Source organism: Carcharodon carcharias, chromosome 3 (assembly GCF_017639515.1).
Source record: "Carcharodon carcharias isolate sCarCar2 chromosome 3, sCarCar2.pri, whole genome shotgun sequence".
NCBI lineage: Eukaryota > Metazoa > Chordata > Chondrichthyes > Lamniformes > Lamnidae > Carcharodon > Carcharodon carcharias.
Window position 1 is genome coordinate 116,135,135 of NC_054469.1, and position 21,389 is coordinate 116,156,523.

The 21,389-nt window shown below is 42.5% G+C and overlaps 1 protein-coding gene across 3 annotated transcripts in view; it reads left to right on the plus strand.

Moving 5' to 3' along the window:
- The first annotated feature begins 3,555 nt into the window (after nucleotides 1–3,555).
- The window catches only part of umad1 (UBAP1-MVB12-associated (UMA) domain containing 1), a 152,891-nt gene continuing 135,057 nt past the window's right edge, over nucleotides 3,556–21,389 (plus strand). For all 3 annotated transcript variants that reach the window (XM_041183086.1, XM_041183085.1, XM_041183087.1), the window contains exons 1-2: nucleotides 3,556–3,769; nucleotides 10,170–10,274. Coding sequence is in view for 2 of the 3 variants with exons in the window: in XM_041183085.1 (XP_041039019.1) it covers nucleotides 10,184–10,274 (91 nt within the window). In the remaining variant the exon portion in view is untranslated. The remainder of the gene's footprint in view (nucleotides 3,770–10,169; nucleotides 10,275–21,389) is intronic.

Below are 21,389 nucleotides of genomic sequence, written 5' to 3' on the forward strand. Positions count from 1 at the left end.
ATTATTTATATAGCATAAAAAATAAATTGTGAGGTCTAAGCATCCTGACCGTAGCAATCTTGCCTCTGAGTCAAAAGCTCTGGACTTGAACCTTGAACACATAGATCAAGGTTGACACCCCAATACATTACTGCAGAAGTGTTGAACTGTTGAGGGTATTGCCTTTCAGGTGAGTTGTTAAACTGAGGTCCCATCTACCCTCTCAAGTGGATGCAAAAGAAGCTTTGGCACTACTTTGAAAAAAAGCAGGGGAGTTATCCCCAATGTCTGGGCCGATATTTATCACGCAATCAACATTAAGAAAACAGAACAAAAACAGAATTACCTGGAAAAACTCAGCAGGTCTGGCAGCATCGGCGGAGAAGAAAAGAGTTGACGTTTCGAGTCCTCATGACCCTTTGACAGAACTTGAGTTTGAGTCCAAGAAAGAGTTGAAGTATAAGCTGGTTTAAGGTGTGTGTGGGGGGGTGCGGATAGAGAGAAGTGGAGGGGGTTGGTGTGGTTGGAGGGATAAATAAGCAGTGATAGAAGCAGATCATCAAAAGATGTCACCAACAATAGAACAAAAGAACACATAGGTGTTAAAGTTGGTGATATTATCTAAACGAATGTGCTAATTAAGAATGGATGGTAGGGCACTCAAGTTATAGCTCTAGTGGGGGTGGGGAGAGCATAAAAGATTTTAAAATATTTAAAAATAATGGAAATAGGTGGGAAAAGAAAAATCTATATAATTTATTGGAAAAAAACAAAAGGAAGGGGGAAGCAGAAAGGGGGTGGGGATGGGGGAGGGAGCTCAAGATCTAAAGTTGTTGAATTCAATATTCAGTCCGGAAGGCTGTAAAGTGCCTAGTCGGAAGATGAGATGTTGTTCCTCCAGTTTGCGTTGGGCTTCACTGGAACAATGCAGCAAGCCAAGGACAGACATGTGGGCAAGAGAGCAGGGTGGATGGTTAAAATGGCAAGCGACAGGGAGGTTTGGGTCATTCTTGCGGACAGACCGCAGGTGTTCTGCAAAGTGGTCACCCAGTTTACGTTTGGACTCTCCAATGTAGAGGAGACCACATTGAGAGCAACGAATGCAGTAGACTAAGTTGGGGGAAATGCAAGTGAAATGTTGCTTCACTTGAAAGGAGTGTTTGGGCCCTTGGACGGTGAGGAGAGAGGAAGTGAAGGGGCAGGTGTTGCATCTTTTGTGTGGGCATGGGGTGGTGCCATAGGAGAGGGTTGAGGAGTAGGGGGTGATGGAGGAGTGGACCAGGGTGTCCCGGAGGGAGCGATCCCTACGGAATGCCGATGGGGGGTGGGGGGTGAAGGGAAGATGTGTTTGGTGGTGGCATCTTGCTGGAGTTGGCGGAAATGGCGGAGGATGATCCTTTGAATGCGGAGGCTGGTGAGGTGATAAGTGAGGACAAAGGGGACCCTATCATGTTTCTGGGAGGGAGGAGAAGGCGTGAGGGCGGATGCGCGGGAGATGGGCCGGAAATGGTTGAGGGCCCTGTCAACGACCGTGGGTGGAAAACCTCGGTTAAGGAAGAAGGAGGACATGTCAGAGGAACTGTTTTTGAAGGTAGCATCATCGGAACAGATGCAACGGAGGCGAAGGAACTGAGAGAATGGGATGGAGTCCTTACAGGAAGTGGGGTGTGAGGAGCTGTAGTCGAGGTAGCTGTGGGAGTCGGTGGGTTTGTAATGGATATTGGTGGACAGTCTATCACCAGAGATTGAGACAGAGAGGTCAAGGAAGGGAAGGGAAGTGTCAGAGATGGACCACGTGAAAATGATGGAGGGGTGGAGATTGGAAGCAAAATTAATAAATTTTTCCAAGTCCCGACGAGAGCATGAAGCCAACAGACTATCTGGTCATTGTCACATTGCTCTTTATGGGAGTTTGCATGTCCACGTTTCCTACATTAAAACAGTGGCTGCACTTTAAAAGCACGTCATTGGCTGTAAAGTGCTTTGGATCATCCGGTGATCATGAAGGACACGATATAAATGCATGAGTCTCTTGTTTTTCCTTTTATATTTAAGTTTTGGTTGGGAGCCAGTATGAAAAAGAAGTAACATGACTTTAAACTGCACCTTTAATGGTCTCAGGATGTCCCAAAGTGCTTTATAGCAAATAAAATACCTTTGAAGCGTAGTCACTATTGCACTATAGAAAACAGGGCAGCACAGTAAGTTCCCATAAACAGCAACAAGATAAGTAATGAGATAATATTTTTTGTGATTTAGGGTGAGGAAAAATTATTGGAAAGGACACTAGGAGAACCCCCCTGCTCTTCTTCAGATGGTGCCAGTGGATCACTTACGTCCATGAGATGACAGACAGAGCATCATTTTAATTTTTCATCTGAAAGACAGACTGTGGAGAGTGCAGCATTCCCTCAGCATTGCATGGAATTGTCAGTATAGGTATGCACTCAAGTACCTGGAGAGGACCTTCACCTCCTGACATAGAGATGAAAATGCTACTATTAAGTAAAGGCTGACACTTAAGGGACAGGGCTGAATGGTGAGAGGAATTTGGTGCGAAATAAGATATAAGCAGCAGAATTTTGGATGAACTTGTTTATGGAGAGTAGAGATTGGGAAGCTGGCTCGAAAAGCATGGGAATAATCATATTTAGAACTGACACAACCATGGATGCAGGAAGCAAGTGGCATTATGGAGATGAAAAAACAAAAACAGAATTACCTGGAAAAACTCAGCAGGTCTGGCAGCATCGGTGGAGAAGAAAAGAGTTGACGTTTCGAGTCCTCATGACTCGAGTCCTCATGTTCTGTCGAAGGGTCATGAGGACTCGAAACGTCAACTCTTTTCTTCTCCACCGATGCTGCCAGACCTGCTGAGTTTTTCCAGGTAATTCTGTTTTTGTTTTGGATTTCCAGCATCCGCAGTTTTTTTGTTTTTATTATTGTTATTATTATTATTATGGAGATGAAAGCCGTTCTTAAATCAGACGGAGACATGGGGTTTGAAGATCAGTTAGGGGTCAAATAAATAGATTGTTCGCAATTTCGTGTCAGGGTGACCTGGGAGAGGCAATACATGAAAGGGGGAAAATAAGAAGTGACAGGAGAGGGAAAGAGAGAAAAGATAGAATTAATGACAAGTCTGGAATGGCAGCTAAAATTATGCACGCGAATGGGCAGAAGATGAATTCAGGCTATGGAGCGATAGGAAAGGTTAGGGGATACATGTGATAACATCTCATCTCTGTATTCTGTTTGCTATCGTTGATACTAGTCTGTTGTAATAGCTGGTAACAAATCACATGACAAGGAGGTAGATTTTCTGGATCAATTATGACACAAATGAAGGCAGGTAGATATTGAGATTAATTTTACTATCTGGGTGCAGATATTATTGCTTTGTTGGTAACCTTTGAAAGTATTACAAATAATTTTTGCCTCTAAGTCCACGCATTCGTCTGGACCTGCTGCCTTAAGCAGGGACTTGTACTCATGACCAGAGTGCAGCTGTCAATAGCTTATCCCAGATCATGAGAACGTTCCTTATGACGCAGCGCGATGGCGTCATCCGTTATAGCGTGATGACGTGCTGTGACGTGCACAGTCTCAGGAAGTTGAAGTAAACAAGACCGAGCTTTGGTGCCTGAGAAAGATTATTTTAAGACCATTAACCCGTATAACAAGTTTCTGGCGCTGTTGGCGAGCTGTGTCTAGTGACAGTGCTGCCCTTTTTCCCTCGTCTTTTCCTGGATTTGATGTGAAGTTAGTCTCGTGACGCAGTTTTTTTACTGTAAGTACCGGTAGAGATTGTTACCTCTCATTGCCCGCCCGCCCGCCCATCAGCAGTTTCCTGAATGAATCAAAAGCAAAATCCTGCGGATGCTGGACTTCTGAAATAATAAAACAGAAAATGCTGGAAAGACTCAAGTCAGACAGCATCTGTGGAGAGAAACAGTTAACGTTTTAGGCCGATGACCTTTCAACAGAAAGCTGTTCTGATGAGGGCTGTCATGGAATCGATAGGCCGAATGGTTTCCTCCTGTGCCATAATGATTCTATACAAGAATGAGTGTTCAGGAAGGATTATGGTAGTGACATCTTTTAGGTAAAAGAAGTTGAACTAGTCTATTTATGAAGCTAGATGATTAGCTACTGTGGTTGAACATTTTTAACAGGAAAAGGTCCTCATTTTTCAAAGTTATTTGAAGAAAAGTTACGAAATGGAAAGTGCTGGAAGTTAAAGTAAAATATCCCAGTTATTAAGCCAACTGAATGCCGCTAGTGCAAAAGCAAAATAGTGTGTATGTTGGAAATCTGAAATGAAAACAAAATGCTGGAAAGACTCAGCAGGTCAGCCAACATCTGTGGAGAGAAACAGCTAACATTTCAGGCTGACAACCTTTCAACTTTTTATTATAAATGATACCAATGTATGTTGAAAAATTAGATACAATGCACATTTTTACACTGTAATTCAGCTCTGTCATAGCTCTCAGCAAATATATCTTCAAGCTCTGGTTTTTGGATTAGATTGAGAACGTCAAACAAAAACTTTAATGAACATACAAGATTTGGAAAACGTTATTGGGTGGTCTTAATTTATATTCATATAATACCTTTAACAATGAAATGTATTGCTGAAAAAAGAGACATGTCTAAGCTTTTCTTGCACTCATCAGGACACTCAAGAATACCAATATAAGGGAGAAAATATCAATTTATACTGTATTTGAGGAGAATGCTGTTTGGTTGGCAAGTGGTGTTGCAATGGAGAATGCACTGGTGAAGGTGACTGATAGTTAACTGCCAAGTATTGTTTGAAATTTAAATCAGGCAGCTTGACCCTGATTGGTCAAGACATTGCCCTGAGGAATGAGTCAGCGAATGACTATCATTTATTTTGTTTAGCTGAAATGAAATGTCCCAAGGCACTTCACCCCAGCATTACAAAACAAAATTGACACTGAGCCACATAAGATCAGATGATCAAAAGCTTGGTGGAAGAGGTAGGTTTTGAGGAATGTTGTAAAGGAAGAAAATGAGGTTGAGAGGAATAGGAAGGATATTCCAGAACCAGAGGCCTAGGCAACTGAAGCACAGCCACCAATGGTGGAGCAATCAAATTAAGCACAAGACCAGATGTAAAGGAACACTGATATCTCAGAGGGTTGGGGGTTAAAGTTAATGGCACTTTGAAATTTGTAACTTCTAGAATTTTATTTAAATTTAAATTTTGAATGTAAATTTCGAGTACTGAAATAAATTGAAGGTTTAAAAGAGGCTTTCAGACTGCATTTTGAGAGAATTTTGGGAACCCAGAGACCAGATTGTACAATCAAAGTTACAGAATCACAAGGCTATGGCAGATTGACTAAAAATTTTTTTTAAATAAAAAGCTTGGTCAAAGAGAGGTGTTTCAAGGAGCATTTTAAAAGGACAGCGAGAAAAAGGTGGGGGGTGAGATTTAGGGAATGAACCCCAGAACTTTGGGCCTAGGCAGTTGAAGGCAGAGTCAGCGGTAGAAAAATTAAATTGAGGATGCGCAAGAGGCCAGAATTAGACAAGCGCAGAGATTTCAGAGTATTGCAGGGCTAGAAAGGATGACAAGACCAAGGAAGGCTATGAAAACAAGGGTGACAATTTTAAAATCAAGGCATTGCTTGACTGGGAGCCAGTGTAAATTAGTGAGTACAGGAGTGGCGAGTGAGTGCATGAGCGAAGTCGAGGACAGCAGAATTTTGGTTGAGGCTAAGCTTATGGAGGGAGGAAGATGAGAGGCCAGCCTCATGGTCACGGGACGCAATTTTTTTCCACAAATGTTGCTCAATGCCCTGATTTGTTTGCTTTTCAGTGCCCTGATTGGCCATTCGTCAGAATGCTCCAGTTGGCTAATCAGGGACTTCCATGGACATGCTAGAATAAATGCAGTTTGAACACGCGTCAGTGCATGCGCAGTGTAATGGAGTTGCTGTTTGGCGAAAAAATGGTCCTTGAAAAAGCAAAGCAAGCTATTTGTGAAAAAAAGTTGCCTTGTAGGAATTTGCTTGGGTAAAAAAATAATCGCCTTATCGCCTTTTACTGAACTGTATGAAAATCGCTCTTACTGTTTCAGGTGGGAAAGTCAGCAAACTGTGCAGCATGAACTGTTTTGTGAAATAATCAGAGGTAATGGTACTTGTAATTTTTGGAGGCACTAGGTTCATATTTTTGGTGTGTGCTGAGGTAATTTATAGGAGTTCATGGTGTTAATTTATCCCCCCCCCACCAGGGAAGCGATTTTCATACAGTTCGGCAAAAGGTTCAAACTGCCTTCACACTAGCATGTCCATGGAAGTCCCTGATTGGCCATTCCATCAGGACACTCCAATTGGCTAATCAGGGCACTGAAAGATGAACCAATCAAGGCATTGAGCAACATTTGGGAGAAAAAAGTTTGTGTCCCGTGTCCACGAGGCCGGCCTCTCATCTTCCACCCTCCATAAACTTGACCTCATCCAAAACTCTACTGTCCGTGCCTTAGCTCACGCTAAACGATTTCCTACAAGGTGATTTTTTTTTTCCACAGACAGTTTGCTTCGCATTTTTAAGGGCAATTGTTTTCCCAAACAATTACTCCATTTGACCAAGAAGCACATTCACACTGCTTTCATCAGAACACACCCATTGAAGTCTCTGATTGGCCATTTCATCAGAATGCTCAAATTTCTTTGCCTTTCAGTACTCTGATTAGCCAATTGGCAGTAAAAAGCTGTCCCATTGAGTAACCGTTTGGGGAAAACAAAATTCGTGCCAGGACAGCATGGGAACAGTCAAGTCTAGAGGTAACAAAGGTGTGGGGGAGGGTTTCAGTAGAGATGGGCTAAGACAGGGTGAAGCTGGAAGCAGATAATATTGCTAATGGAACTGATGTGTGGCCAGAAGCTGATCAGTGTCATGTAGAGTTGCAAACTGTCTGCTGCAGCCTAAGACAGTGGTCAGGGAGAGGAATGTAGTTGGAGCCACAGGATCGGATTTATTGTGGTTTTCCCAATATTCAGTTGGGGGAGATTTCTGCCCACTGGATATCAGAAATGCCGCTTTGCAAATCAGTGGTGGTTGTAGTGTTGCCATCGTACATGTGGAACCGGATGTACTTTTGGCTAAAGTCAGTGAGGGGCAGTATGTGGCGGCCATTGTACAGGGTCTATTAATGTTCAAGGGGTAATTATAACTTGGAAACAATCTAGCTTTTAATTTGGAACAAACAAGTTCTCTCTCCCCGCATCCTCCATAGATTCTTTTATCTTTGCTATATTTCAGGAACATTTAAAAAATACCTAACACACTCGGCAGCGCCTACATAGCATGTTTGAATGCTGATTTTTTTTTTCTCTTATTCTGTTTAGTCCCTCCCCCCTTGAAGACATTGGGAGTAATTTTAATATAATCCACAATATAGGAAACACATGGGTTTGGGTAGGATGCTGGTTTTTACATCCTGCCTAGTGCTACACTTTGTTGACTTTAATAGCAGTAAAATCTGGCAGGGTGCAAAACCAGAATTGCACCCAATACCTTATATTTCCCGACAGATGTGTTAGGTTAAAGTTGCCTCCTTTGATTCCTTTTTGGATGAAATTTCACAAATGCACATTTCCCTCAGTTGCCTCAACCAAGTGCCTATTATTCAAGCAGGAACATTGACAGTGAATGTTGGTAGGCTATTTGACTGCAAAGGTTATCATAGCTTTATCATTATCCACACGTGTGTGCTTCCAACAGATTTACTGAATTGAGTTGAGGAGCAGAAACTGTGCCACATTTTCCTGCCCTAAACCTGAATGTGACAGTCCTGATATTGGCTAAGTCAGTACAGACCAGTAATGAAACCTGAGGCCTTTCTGGGTTATGTGGCATGTCTGCTGCCTGAGTTTGCTGAGCTATAAGGGGATGTTTTAAGATGCTGGTTTTAGAAGGACATCTGAAGAAAAGCATAAAGCAAACTGCCATGAGATTGTGTCTGTATTTGCTGTTTCATTGTTGTAGCCATACTTCCATTGTGGTTCAGTTTAGATGTGCAGAATAACTAAATGTCCTGCTGAGGTAATAAAGTAAACATCTTTGCAAAAGAGAGCTGTCATGAAAGTGGCCTTTTTTCTGAGTTATTAAACACAGAGAAAATGAACTTTGTTTTACCTCATACAGCATTCTATTTATCACATGTTTTGTAAAATCAATTAGGCGGGGCAGGAGGAAGAATATTTAGTATTGTCACAGTGAAGATAGTTCCATTGATAAAATAACTACTGCTAGAATCTTGGCCAATTCTCTCAGAACTCAATCTCTTGTATATCTATCTGTATATAAAGGGTGATAGTCAATACTTTGTACCCTTGGAATACTGTTACTTACTTAAAATTATCTGCACTATAACTATATACCATCAGTGTTGTTACAATGGAAAATAAACAAATGAATTAAAATGACCTCTTGTAGATAAGGTAACTTCTGGGTGATTGTCAATAGAATGAAAAAAATTTTGGGAAAGGAAATTGAGTGAATAGAAAGTGTTGAATTGAGCCCACATTTTTCAACTAACAGTTGGAACTGCAGACTATCCCCAATTAACTTAATTTTCTAAAGGAGGTAAACAAGAGGTGAAACTCTGAAATTTCTGCCTGATTGAAGGTAATTCAATTTCATATTGTCATCTACAAAATTCAGTTATGAAAAGTTGAATTTCACAGATGATATTTCCATAGTCCCTGTAGACAGAAACAATACTTTTCTGCGGTGTATTGATTTTCTACTTATGTAGTTATTGCTAATCCACATTGTGTTAAGTTGCCAGGAGAAGATGTTGAGAAACAGATTCTTAATGAACTTCAGTTGAGTTGCATTTCAATGCTAAGCATTTAATATAAACATTGCATGAATTTCTTTTAAAATTAGCATAATATATAAATCTTCATAGAAATCCTTGTTGGCCTACAGGTTGGAATACCTTACAGTCTTTGACAGGCCAACAGCAGGTGCAGCGTACAACCAATTGCCTTCACAGAAAGTCAAATAAACTTGGTGGCATTGATAAATGAAAATCTGGACTAGATTTTTTTTAGCTTACTAGATCTGTTTTGCTCAGAGGATCCTTTGATCATTGCTAAACGTATAAAAGTTATCGAACTTAATCTTAAACAGGTATTCCACGAGATTTCTGATTGTGAGGCCTAGAACAACTTAGAATAGAGCTGTTGCAATGACTTACAATAGGTATCACCAACGTCAACACTCTGTGTGTTCTTTTGTCTGTGACATCTTTTGATTATGTGCTCCTATCACTGCCTGCTTGTCCCTACAACCGCAACCTCCCCCCCCCGCCCCACCGATGCTGCCGGACCTGCTGAGTTTTTCCAGGTAATTCTATTTTTGTTTTTTGACTTAAAATAGGGACAGTTTGCCACTTACAAAATACTGGGTGAATTAGTTATCTACCTTTAAGACATTTAAAATTATCCATAAAGCAGCCAGTAGATTAATATTTGAAACTTCATAGATATCCTGTAAATTTTACATATCATAAGGTGTCCTCTATATTGTAGTTAGAAACAGCTGATAAGGTGAGGGGAGAGAAAGCACCATAAGAGAAATGTCCACTGGACCCAAGAATCACTGCAGAACCTGTAGTATGCTGTTATAAGTATGCTGTTATAATTGTAGCTTATTAACAGAAATATAACCTAAAACATCCTCTCAAAGATGAAGTTTCACCCATTGCAACTTTGTGCTGGTGGTAGCATCACTGCTATCAGTGCAAACAATCATTTTATGTGAAATGAAGCTTTATGTATGTATCTTAAGTGCATATGTACAAATGCACATGCAGAACGTCCATTGCCTTCTCAGGAGAGAGTTGCAGAGCTGCTACCAGAACTTTTGTTATTGCCTTAAAGCAAATACTCGTACCAATTCAATATCTGTAACATAATAGGATCCTAAGGGAGAACAACAAATGCTGGCTTGCCAGTAATGCCCACATCCCATGAAGTAAAATAAATCATAAAACAGTCAATTTTGGCTTATGTTATTCAACAAAGTTTGTGTTTATTCTACTTTGTGAAGAAAAATAGCTGTGTTATATAGATCAATTAATTTTAATAATTTATAGTTGTCCTTTTTCTTTCAGTTCAAAAGTTTAAGAATTTTTCTTTCAGCCTTGCAGAGTGAAATGCTGAAACTTTTTGGAATTCAAAAGAGCACCGAATCATCAAAGAAAGGCACAAACCATGATGAGGAAGTAGATGGTTTTGTTATTTTAGGTAGGTAATAATGCTTTCCTAATAAACCTTTCCTTCTATTATATGTAATTTTAAAGTTATGCCCAATTCTTGACAAACAGAGTGCATTCAATCCACCTGGAGGTTTTGGCACAACATACACCACCAAAAGGTGGCCATGTCAAAATGTATGCAAGGTACAGGTGACATTTCTTGAGACCAGCCTGTAGAGTGGTATAAAGTGAAAATAGCTTTCCAATCTTTTGTCTTGGACAAGCATATAAAGAAAAAAAAAGAAACTATTTTCTTACCAATATTATTAAACATATTTGGTGATTAAAATGGCAAGACTAGCAAACAGTAAATCTCAAGATAAAAACAAAAAACTGTGGATGCTGGAAGTCCAAAACAAAAACAAAAATACCTGAAAAAACTCAGCAGGTCTGGCAGCATCTGTGGAGAGGAGCATAGTTAACGTTTCGAGTCCGAATGACCCTTCAACAGAACTAAGTAAAAATAGAAGAGAGGTGAAATATAAGCTGGTTTAGTGGGTGGGGAGGGGGGGGTGGTGACAAGTATAGCTGGATAGAGGGCCAGAGATAGATGGAGATAACCAAAAGATGTCACAGACAAAAGGACAAAGAAGTGTTGAAGGTGGTAATATTATCTAAGGAATGTGCTAATTAAGGGTAGGACAAGCAAGGGTGGGGTGGGGTGAAGAAATCAAAAAAGGCTAAAAGGTAGAGATAAAACAATGGATGGAAATACATTTAAAAATAATGGAAGTACTTGGGAAAAGAAAAATCTATATAAATTATTGGTAAGAAAAAAAGGTGGGGGGGGATTCGGAAAGGGGGTGGGGATGGAGGAGAAAGTTCATGATCTAGAATTGTTGAACTCAATATTCAGTCCGGAAGGCTGTAAAGTGCCTAGTCGGAAGATGAGGTGCTGTTCCTCCAGTTTGCGTTGAGCTTCACTAGAACAATGCAGCAAGCCAAGGACGGACATGTGGGCTTGAGAGCAGGGTGGAGTGTTGAGATGGCAAGCGACAGAGAGGTCTGGGTAATGCTTGCGGACAGACCGAAGGTGTTCTGCAAAGTGGTCACCCAGTCTGTGTTTGGTCTCTCTCTACTTGTCCCACCCCTCTCTTAAACCAGTTTATATTTCACCTCTCTTCTATTTTTACTTAGTTCTGTTGAAGGGTCATTCAGACTCGAAACATTAACTGTGCTCCTCTCCGCAGATGCTGCCAGACCTGCTGAGTTTTTCCAAGCATTTTTGTTTTTGTTTTACAGTAAATCTCCACATTTATGCATGTTCTTTCAGCACAGTGATTAGATACATTCATTTTGTAACTCCACGTTATATCTAATATCGCATTCCTGTTACTCAGTAATAGTATTACATTGCTTGTGCTCCTCTGAGTTGGTCAGTAAATGATATGTAACAGATGTCCATTCATATGTCTGATGACTTGCGACATATATAGTTTGGCCTTCATATAATTTTGAGTTCTGATGTAGAATTTAACTTGCACATTTACCAGGAGAAGTTGTTTCAAAATAGACACTAGTTGGCTTAGGGACTTGACTGAAATAGTACCCATTTGTGAAGGCAATGGAAATCCTGAAAAATAATTAATAGTGTGCAAAGAAAAGTTTTGTGATCTGAATTATTAATACTTGAAATTTAGTGAGCAAGTGGCATTGCACATGGAAAATAGGGAAAATGAACAGTGGAGAAAATATCTGTTGAACAAAACTTGAAAATGTATGATTTGTAATTTCTGGTTTCTTTCCTTGAGAATTATTTAACTTTCACATAAGCTGTATTACCCAATGCTGTGAGATGCAAGTTAGTATTTTTCAGGATTGGAAATCTTTTGTTTTGTTTGTTTTACATTTTTATATTTAGCATTTACTATACAGTACTATGTTGTTGTTATACCAATTCAAATTGATTACATTTAGATATTAGTATCATAAAATCTTGCAGCGTAGAAGGAAGCATTTGCCTGTCATTCCTGTGTTGGCTCTATGAAAGAGTTTTCCAATTTAATCCCTCACCTCAGCTTTTTGCCCATAATTTTTCAAATTGACTCTCTTGAATTACATGTCTAATTGCCTTTTTTTTGAAAAATTTCTATGGAATCTGATTCCATCACCTTTTCAGGCAGTCTGTTCCAGATCCAAGCAACTCCGAGTGAAAAAAAATCTCCTAATTTCCGTTCTAGATCTTTTGCCAATTAATTTAAACCTATGACCTGATTACCGACCATTTTATTAAAGTTAAAAACAAAAACAGAATTACCTGGAAAAACTCAGCAGGTCTGGCAGCATCGGCGGAGAAGAAAAGAGTTGACGTTTCGAGTCCTCATGACCCTTCGACAGAACTTGAGTTCGAGTCCAGGAAAGAGCTGAAATATAAGCTGGTTTAAGGTGTGTGTGTGGGGGGCGGAGAGATAGAGAGACAGAGAGGTGGAGGGGGTTGGTGTGGTTGTAGCGACAAACAAGCAGTGATAGAAGCAGAATATCAAAAGATGTCAACAACAATAGTACAATAGAACACATAGGTGTTAAAGATAAAGTTGGTGATATTATCTAAACGAATGTGCTAATTAAGAATGGATGGTAGGGCACTCAAGGTATAGCTCTAGTGGGTTTTTTTTTTTATTTTATATAATGGAAATAGGTGGGAAAAGGAAAATCTTTATAATTTATTGGGAAAAAAAAAAGAGAAGGGGGAAACAGACAGGGGGTGAGGATGGGGGAGGGGACTCACGACCTAAAGTTGTTGAATTCAATATTCAGTCCGGAAGGCTGTAAAGTCCCTAGTCGGAAGATGAGGTGTTGTTCCTCCAGTTTGCGTTGGGCTTCACTGGAACAATGCAGCAAGCCAAGGACAGACATGTGGGCAAGAGAGCAGGGTGGAGTGTTAAAATGGCAAGCGACAGGGAGGTTTGGGTCATTCTTGCGGACAGACCGCAGGTGTTCTGCAAAGCGGTCGCCCAGTTTACGTTTGGTCTCTCCAATGTAGAGGAGACCACATTGGGAGCAACGAATGCAGTAGACTAAGTTGGGGGAAATGCAAGTGAAATGCTGCTTCACTTGAAAGGAGTGTTTGGGTCCTTGGACGGTGAGGAGAGAGGAAGTGAAGGGGCAGGTGTTGCATCTTTTGCGTGGGCAAGGGGTTGTGCCATAGGAGGGGGTTGAGGAGTATGGGGTTATGGAGGAGTGGACCAGGGTGTCCCGGAGGGAGTGATCCCTACGGAATGCCGATAAGGGGGGTGAAGGGAAGATGTGTTTGGTAGTGGCATCATGCTGGAGTTGGCGGAAATGGCGGAGGATGATCCTTTGAATGCGGAGGCTGGTGGGGTGATAAGTGAGGACAAGGGGGACCCTATCATGTTTCTGGGAGGGAGGAGAAGGAGTGAGGGCGGATGCGCGGGAGATGGGCCGGACACGGTTGAGGGCCCTGTCAACGACCGTGGGTGGAAAACCTCGGTTAAGGAAGAAGGAGGACATGTCAGAGGAACTGTTTTTGAATGTAGCATCATCGGAACAGATGCGACGGAGGCGAAGGAACTGAGAGAATGGGATGGAGTCCTTACAGGAAGTGGGGTGTGAGGAGCTGTAGTCGAGATAGCTGTGGGTGTCGGTGGGTTTGTAATGGATATTGGTGGACAGTCTATCACCAGAGATTGAGACAGAGAGGTCAAGGAAGGGAAGGGAAGTGTCAGAGATGGACCACGTGAAAATGATGGAGGGGTGGAGATTGGAAGCAAAATTAATAAATTTTTCCAAGTCCTGACGAGAGCATGAAGCAGCACCGAAATAATCATCGATGTACCGGAGAAAGAGTTGTGGAAGGGGGCCGGAGTAGGACTGCAACAAGGAATGTTCCACATACCCCATAAAGAGACAGGCATAGCTGGGGCCCATGCGGGTACCCATAGCCACACCTTTTATTTGGAGGAAGTGAGAGGAGTTGAAGGAGAAATTGTTCAGCGTGAGAACAAGTTCAGCCAGACGGAGGAGAGTAGTGGTGGATGGGGATTGTTCGGGCCTCTGTTCGAGGAAGAAGCTAAGGGCCCTCAGACCATCCTGGTGGGGGATGGAGGTGTAGAGGGATTGGACGTCCATGGTGAAGAGGAAGCGGTAGGGGCCAGGGAACTGGAAATTGTTGATGTGACGTAAGGTGTCAGAGGAATCACGGATGTAGGTGGGAAGGGACTGGACAAGGGGAGAGAGAAGGGAGTCAAGATAACGAGAAATGAGTTCTGTGGGGCAGGAGCAAGCTGAGACGATCGGTCTACCGGGGCAGTTCTGTTTGTGGATTTTGGGTAGGAGATAGAAGCGGGCCGTCCGAGGTTGGGCAACTATCAGGTTGGAAGCTGTGGGAGGGAGATCCCCAGAGGAGATGAGGTCAGTGACAGTCCTGGAAACAATGGCTTGATGTTCAGTGGTGGGGTCATGGTCCAGGGAGAGGTAGGAGGAAGTGTCTGCGAGTTGACGCTCAGCCTCCGCGTGGTAGAGGTCAGTGCGCCAGACAACAACAGCACCACCCTTGTCAGCGGGTTTGATGACAATGTCAGGGTTGGACCTGAGAGAATGGAGTGCAGTAAGTTCAGAGAGAGACAGGTTAGAATGGGTGAGAGGAGCAGAGAAATTGAGACGACTAATGTCGCGCCGACAGTTCTCAATGAAAAGATCGAGAGAAGGTAAGAATCCAGAGGGAGGGGTCCAGGTGGAGGGAGAATATTGAAGATGGGTAAAAGGATCCGTTGAACTGGGAGAGGACTCCTGCCCAAAGAAGTGAGCCCGGAGACGAAGACGGCGGAAGAAGAGTTCAGTATCATGCCGAGCCCGAAATTCATTGAGGTGAGGGCGTAAGGGTATGAAACTAAGTCCTTTGCTGAGCACTGAACGTTCAGCATCGGAGAGGGGAAGGTCAGGGGGTATAGTGAATACACGGCTGGGGTTGGGATTGGAAGATGGGGTGGGGACGGAGGGACAGGCAGGGGTGGAGGGTCCTAGATGGGTGTTGGTGTCGATGAGTTGTTGGAGCTTGCGTTCCTTAGCACTTGAGAGAAAGAGAAAAAGTTTCTTGTTGAGGCGTCGGATGAGCCGAAGGATAAAATGAAACTGGGGGCACGCGCAGCTTTGAAAAAGGGTACGGCGGTGCTGCTGGAGGGAGAGGTCGAGTGTGTTCATATGGCGGCGCATGGCACTGAGAGTGGATTTCAGAATGTGACGGGAACAGCAGTCCGAGAAACGTTTTATGTCCCGGAGATACCTGTAATCCTGGGTGGGTTCGAAACATGAGGGGTGGAATTTCAGTTGAAATCCATGTGGGGTAAGTCGGAGACGGAGACAGTCACTGAGAAAGGAGATATGGCTGTGAAAGCGGGTTTTAGTAAACACCTTGTCAAACACTAGGAGAGAAATGGAAAGCAATGAAGGTGAACAAGGCAACAGAGAAATCCGGAAATCTTGTCGCAGAGAGGAACAGAACTTCTTCAAGGAGGTAGGCATTTCTTGAAGAGCAGTGGCAGTCAATTAAACACAGAGATAAAAACAAAAAAACTGCGGATGCTGGAAATCCAAAACAAAAACAGAATTACCTGGAAAAACTCAGCAGGTCTGGCAGCATCGGCGGAGAAGAAAAGAGTTGACGTTTCGAGTCCTCATGACCCTTCGACAGAACTTGAGCTTGCTCCTGCCCCACAGAACTCATTTCTCGTTATCTTGACTCCCTTCTCTCTCCCCTTGTCCAGTCCCTTCCCACCTACATCCGTGATTCCTCTGACACCTTACGTCACATCAACAATTTCCAGTTCCCTGGCCCCTACCGCTTCCTCTTCACCATGGACGTCCAATCCCTCTACACCTCCATCCCCCACCAGGATGGTCTGAGGGCCCTTAGCTTCTTCCTCGAACAGAGGCCCGAACAATCCCCATCCACCACTACTCTCCTCCGTCTGGCTGAACTTGTTCTCACGCTGAACAATTTCTCCTTCAACTCCTCTCACTTCCTCCAAATAAAAGGTGTGGCTATGGGTACCCGCATGGGCCCCAGCTATGCCTGTCTCTTTATGGGGTATGTGGAACATTCCTTGTTGCAGTCCTACTCCGGCCCCCTTCCACAACTCTTTCTCCGGTACATCGATGATTATTTCGGTGCTGCTTCATGCTCTCGTCAGGACTTGGAAAAATTTATTAATTTTGCTTCCAATCTCCACCCCTCCATCATTTTCACGTGGTCCATCTCTGACACTTCCCTTCCCTTCCTTGACCTCTCTGTCTCAATCTCTGGTGATAGACTGTCCACCAATATCCATTACAAACCCACCGACACCCACAGCTATCTCGACTACAGCTCCTCACACCCCACTTCCTGTAAGGACTCCATCCCATTCTCTCAGTTCCTTCGCCTCCGTCGCATCTGTTCCGATGATGCTACATTCAAAAACAGTTCCTCTGACATGTCCTCCTTCTTCCTTAACCGAGGTTTTCCACCCACGGTCGTTGACAGGGCCCTCAACCGTGTCCGGCCCATCTCCCGCGCATCCGCCCTCACTCCTTCTCCTCCCTCCCAGAAACATGATAGGGTCCCCCTTGTCCTCACTTATCACCCCACCAGCCTCCGCATTCAAAGGATCATCCTCCGCCATTTCCGCCAACTCCAGCATGATGCCACTACCAAACACATCTTCCCTTCACCCCCCTTATCGGCATTCCGTAGGGATCGCTCCCTCCGGGACACCCTGGTCCACTCCTCCATCACCCCCTACTCCTCAACCCCCTCCTATGGCACAACCCCTTGCCCACGCAAAAGATGCAACACCTGCCCCTTCACTTCCTCTCTCCTCACCGTCCAAGGACCCAAACACTCCTTTCAAGTGAAGCAGCATTTCACTTGCATTTCCCCCAACTTAGTCTACTGCATTCGTTGCTCCCAATGTGGTCTCCTCTACATTGGAGAGACCAAACGTAAACTGGGCGACCGCTTTGCAGAACACCTGCGGTCTGTCCGCAAGAATGACCCAAACCTCCCTGTCGCTTGCCATTTTAACACTCCACCCTGCTCTCTTGCCCACATGTCTGTCCTTGGCTTGCTGCATTGTTCCAGTGAAGCCCAACGCAAACTGGAGGAACAACACCTCATCTTCCGACTAGGGACTTTACAGCCTTCCGGACTGAATATTGAATTCAACAACTTTAGGTCGTGAGTCCCCTCCCCCATCCTCACCCCCTTTCTGTTTCCCCCTTCTCTTTTTTTTTTTTCCCAATAAATTATAAAGATTTTCCTTTTCCCACCTATTTCCATTATATAAAATAAAAAAAAAAACCCACTAGAGCTATACCTTGAGTGCCCTACCATCCATTCTTAATTAGCACATTCGTTTAGATAATATCACCAACTTTATCTTTAACACCTATGTGTTCTATTGTACTATTGTTGTTGACATCTTTTGATATTCTGCTTCTATCACTGCTTGTTTGTCGCTACAACCACACCAACCCCCTCCACCTCTCTGTCTCTCTATCTCTCCGCCCCCCACACACACACCTTAAACCAGCTTATATTTCAGCTCTTTCCTGGACTCGAACTCAAGTTCTGTCGAAGGGTCATGAGGACTCGAAACGTCAACTCTTTTCTTCTCCGCCGATGCTGCCAGACCTGCTGAGTTTTTCCAGGTAATTCTGTTTTTGTTTTGGATTTCCAGCATCCGCAGTTTTTTTGTTTTTATTTTATTAAAGTTTCTGTCTACCTGCTCTATTAAAATCCCTCATAATTCTGAATACTTCTATTAGGTGTTCCCTTAACCTCCTCTGCTCTAAAGAGAACAATCTCAGCTTCTACATTCTCTCCATCATAATTGAAGTACCTCATCTCTGGTGCCATCTTGGTAAAGCTCCTTTGCACACTCTCCAATGCCTTGACACACCTGCTTCGTGTATTTTATGCCTCTGTTTATAAACCACATTCTTTTTAACAATTTGTCTTGCCGTTTTCAAAAATCTGCGTGCATGCATACCCAGATCTCTGTCCCCCTTTAAACTGTACCGCTTTATTTATCTTGCTCCTCCGCATTTTCCTAGCAAAATGAATCACTCAAGAGAAAATGATTTCTCTTTCACAAAAAAACCTAATGAATAATATTCCTCACTGAAAAATAAGCCTAATGCCTTCTCTACTATGCATACTTTCAATCAAACAATATTTAAAGACTGGGACGTTGCCCCAGGGTTGGATATCTATTTTTGGTAGAAGATATGATTATGTAAATGATGCCAGCTTTGAATAGTTGTTTTTCAGTGGCTGTTATACAGCATCAAAAACCAGTACGTATTCCTACAAGAGTTAATGTTGCTGTGTGAAATATCAATATTTATAAGGTTTTGTTCTGACTATGTCCACAGTCCAAGACATGCACAGATTAGAGAATGCAGATGATCCTTTACGTACAGATTTCTAGCTTTTAAACTCTTGTATGCCAACACATTCAGAAAGAAAGGTTGCTTTCAGCTATTGCTTATCAATAGTTCAAGAAAGCAGTTCACCACCACCTTCTCAAGGGCATTTAGGGATGGGCAATAAATGCTGGCTTAGCCAGTGAAGCCCACATCCCTTGAATGAATAAAATAAAATGTTTTTTGGGATATTGCAAAGCATATTGTAAAGATGCAATGACTCTTGCTATTTAAGTGAACTCAGCAGCAGTTTAGTATATAGCAATAGACAGTAATGAGATGAATGTCCAGTTTTTGATATTTCTGATTGAGGACGAAGTTTGGTCACTTGGTCTCCCTGTATTTCTTTAAATTGTGACATGGCATCTTTAATGCTCACCTGATCAGTCATAGAGACTTCAAACTTAACATTTCATCTGAAATACACTGGTTGGAATTTAATAGTCATGACAATGCGTGCATCCATAAGCTGGGTAGCTGATCGGAACCTCGCCGCAGCCATTTCCTGGAGCCTTGTTGGAATTAAGATCCCAATTTCACTTGGGGCAATTTCCCGCTGCACTTTCTGATGCAGGGCAGATTTCCTGCCCCTGAGAGCTGCCGGCCTCTAATTCGCCAGCAGCATTCCAGAATTGGTACCACCACCAGGAGTGGTGACCACTGTCAGTAATGCATTAAACCCAAGACTGAAGTTCATCGCATGAGCCCCTGGTCAAAGGTGATTGGAGCTGGATCGTTGAGGTCAGTCAAGGAGGTTCTGGGATGGGGAGGGTGTCATTCTAAAGTACAAGGGGATATCGCCCCGAACCCCAGTCCCTCACTTGCCACCAGTAGGTTTCTCCATTGGACACAGGATGCTTGAGGAGAAGGGGTCCACCACCAGGCTGCAGGTATGATTGTCAGGGTTTACCTGGCGGCTTGCCCACATGACAGACCCCTGCTGCTTGAATACCAGCAGCAGCGAGAGGAGACCTCTAAGGTGTCCACTTTTGGGGTTCATTTAACCTCCAGGCATGAAGGCTGCCTTCGACCTGATTAGGAGTAGTCAGGAAGGGGTCTCCACCTTTCTGCCAAAATCATTTTTAAAGTAAAAGACTAAGTATTTATGATTTATTATTAAAGGACTCCTCAAGCATTTTGAAAATCAGAAAATTGTTTCATGTTCATTTAAGATCTGTAGAAAAAAGGAATTTTAGAAATTAAAGGAGTGAATGTTTAAAAACTTAAGCTATAATTTTCTGAATGCTATTTTTAAAGTGGAAATTGAAAACAGTTGCACTTGCTTATCATTCCCTGTAACGGATAAGTTGCTGACTGACTGCATTGTTATCAGAGTTTCTGTGTGTAAGCGGGTAAATAATATGTATAATATGATACGGGTCAGGTAATACTTAGAGAGGGAAGAAAGAGAAGAGCATATTTTTATGTAATTAAAAAATGTTTCTAGACAGTGGTATTAAAGAAGTAGTAGAAGCAATGATACCACAAAAAATAGAGGATATTGGTGTGTAGTTGACTTTTAGGCCGGAGGGCAGTTTATAACTGTCTACCCCAGAGGTCGGTTTTGGATCAATTCTCTGTTTAATATATATTAATGACCTGGATTTGGATATACAGGGCATAATTTCAAAGTCTGCAGATGACACAAACTCAGTGATGCAATAAACAATGAGGAGGATAGTACAAAACTGAAGGAGGGCATAGACAAACTGAAATTGGCAAAACATGGCGAATGAAATTTAATGAACAGAATTGTGAAGTGATACATTCTAGCCTTAAGAATAAAGAGAGGCAATAACGACTGATTGTTAGAATTACAAAGGATTTGCAGCTGCACAGCTATCTGTGGGTGTATGTATTCAAATTGTTGGAAGGTGACAGTCCAAGTCAAAAAGGCTTTTAAAAAAAATCATCTGGAATACCTGGCTTTATTGATAGATCATTGGAACACAAAAGCAAGCAAGTTATGCCAAACCTTTTCTAAAACGCTGGCAAGGCCTCAGCTGGGGTACTGTGTTTAATTCTGGGAGTCACACTTGCAGAAGGATGCCAGGAGAAGATTTGATAGATATCTTCAAAATCGTGAACAGGTTTAGAGTAAATCAGAGATTGTTTACAGTGGTAGAAATTTGTAACTAAATGATGCGCCTTACGTTGATTGACAAAAGAACCAGAGGTAACACGGGGGGTGGAGTTACGCGACAAGTTGTGATCTGGAATGCTGTGCCTGAAAGGGTAGTGGAAGCAGATTTAATAATCCCTTTCAAAAGAGAATTGAATAAATACTTTAAGGAAAACAAAATGTACAGGGCTGTGGGGAAGGAGCAGGTGATTGGTGCCAATTGCCAAGAGCTGGCACTGGCATGATGGGCTGAATGGCATCCTTCTGTGCTCTGTCATTTCCTCAGGGATTCAAATAACATTTATTTTAAAAATGTGTTTATTCTATTAAGTAAAACAAAGTTACAGGAGTATGTTTGCATCTCCACAATGAAGTATCCACACTAAACTAAATAATTTATTTTTTAACTACAAAACAAAGTTAGCTATCTGTTGTGTTATAAACAACCTCACCTTTGAGCTAAGATCAGAAATTCACTGTGTAGGAGCTTGGTCTAGTCCTGTTGATATTTGCCTCTTTGGGCATTAAAGCTGCAATGAAAGCACAAAAAAGTAGGTT